The sequence below is a fragment of the Wasmannia auropunctata genome, unplaced genomic scaffold (genome assembly GCF_000956235.1).
Source record: "Wasmannia auropunctata unplaced genomic scaffold, wasmannia.A_1.0 LD335985.1, whole genome shotgun sequence".
Taxonomy (NCBI): domain Eukaryota; kingdom Metazoa; phylum Arthropoda; class Insecta; order Hymenoptera; family Formicidae; genus Wasmannia; species Wasmannia auropunctata.
Window position 1 is genome coordinate 1,602,694 of NW_012026905.1, and position 1,289 is coordinate 1,603,982.

General features: G+C 31.3%; 1 protein-coding gene across 1 annotated transcript in view; it reads left to right on the forward strand.

The window, feature by feature from the left end:
* LOC105454540 (fatty acid synthase-like) overlaps positions 1–1,289 on the forward strand; it is a 7,600-nt gene that overhangs the window by 6,109 nt on the left and 202 nt on the right. Inside the window, exons 13-15 of the mRNA XM_011697212.1 lie at positions 124–641; positions 752–874; positions 1,105–1,284. Of these exons, the coding sequence (XP_011695514.1) occupies positions 124–641; positions 752–874; positions 1,105–1,284 (821 nt within the window). The remainder of the gene's footprint in view (positions 1–123; positions 642–751; positions 875–1,104; positions 1,285–1,289) is intronic.

A 1,289-nucleotide genomic window follows, 5' to 3' on the forward strand; every position in this document is an offset into this window, starting at 1 on the left:
TATGGCGACGCCGGCGCGTCAATTTTTTGGTAGCAAAATGTAAATTTGTAATAAGGGCACCAAATTACATAACTATGCCAAATATCAAAACTCCCTCGAGTCTTTCCAGGTAAAACTACCTAGTGACTGGGCTATATGTATTGTGTTCAATGTATCCGTGCCATCACATTCCTGTCGACACAGTATTGTTGACAAAAGTGTTGTTAGAAACAATGGGTGACATATTTGATAACGAGTGTAGTTCGTCTTCGGAGAACGAACTAGAAAACATAACGAAGTGCGCTAAATTAGCCAAACTGATTCCACAAAAATCTAAAAAATATTACAATCAAGCATATCAAGCTTATCAAACTTGGTTAAAATCAAAAAATAAAATCAACACCGATGAAAACGTGTTACTAGCTTATATGGCCATTTTAGCCACTAAAAATAAGCCATCTACCTTGTGGTCAACATATTCCAAGTTAAAAACAATGTTAAAGTTAAATGATGGAATAGACATAACCTCATTTACAGCACTCACCCAATTTTTAAAATCGAAAAACAAAGGCTATAAACCTAAAAAATCAAGTGTTTTTACAAATGAGCAAGTTAAAAAATTTCTAATGGAAGCTCCAAATAACGAATTTTTAGCTGCTAAGGTATGTATTTAATGACAGAGATTTATATAAAAAAGAACAAAATTTATATAAAAAAGAACAAGATTTATATAAAAAGGTAGAAATGTTTAACTTTATATATGTAATTACAGGTAATCATGATTTTTGGTGTATATGGTGCCCTGCGCTGCCAAGAAATAACGAATATAGAAACCACTGATATAAAAGAACATGGTCAGATGTTTCTTGTATCAATACATGAGACAAAAACAAAAGTTAGTAAATCCTTCGGTATTATGCCAGAGCATCATTCCCTTATAAAAAATTACATGATGCTACGTCCACAAAAATCAACAACAAACAGATTTTTTATCAGTTATAAAAACAACAAATGTATAAATCAGATAATTTAGAATAAAATAACACTAAATAATAAAATAAAATTATAAAAATGTTTTTAAAATAAATATATTAAATCAATCATCATATTTGAAATATGTTACAGGTTATGGGCAAAAATTTAATTGCTAAAATACCACAGAGAGTAGCAGAGTATTTAGAACTCCCCAATCCTAAAACTTATACAGGACATGCTTTTCGCAGAACCTCAGCTACCCTACTAGTTGACGCTGGAGCTGATATGTTAACTCTAAAACGCCATGGAGTTTGGAAGAGCAACTCAACAGCAGA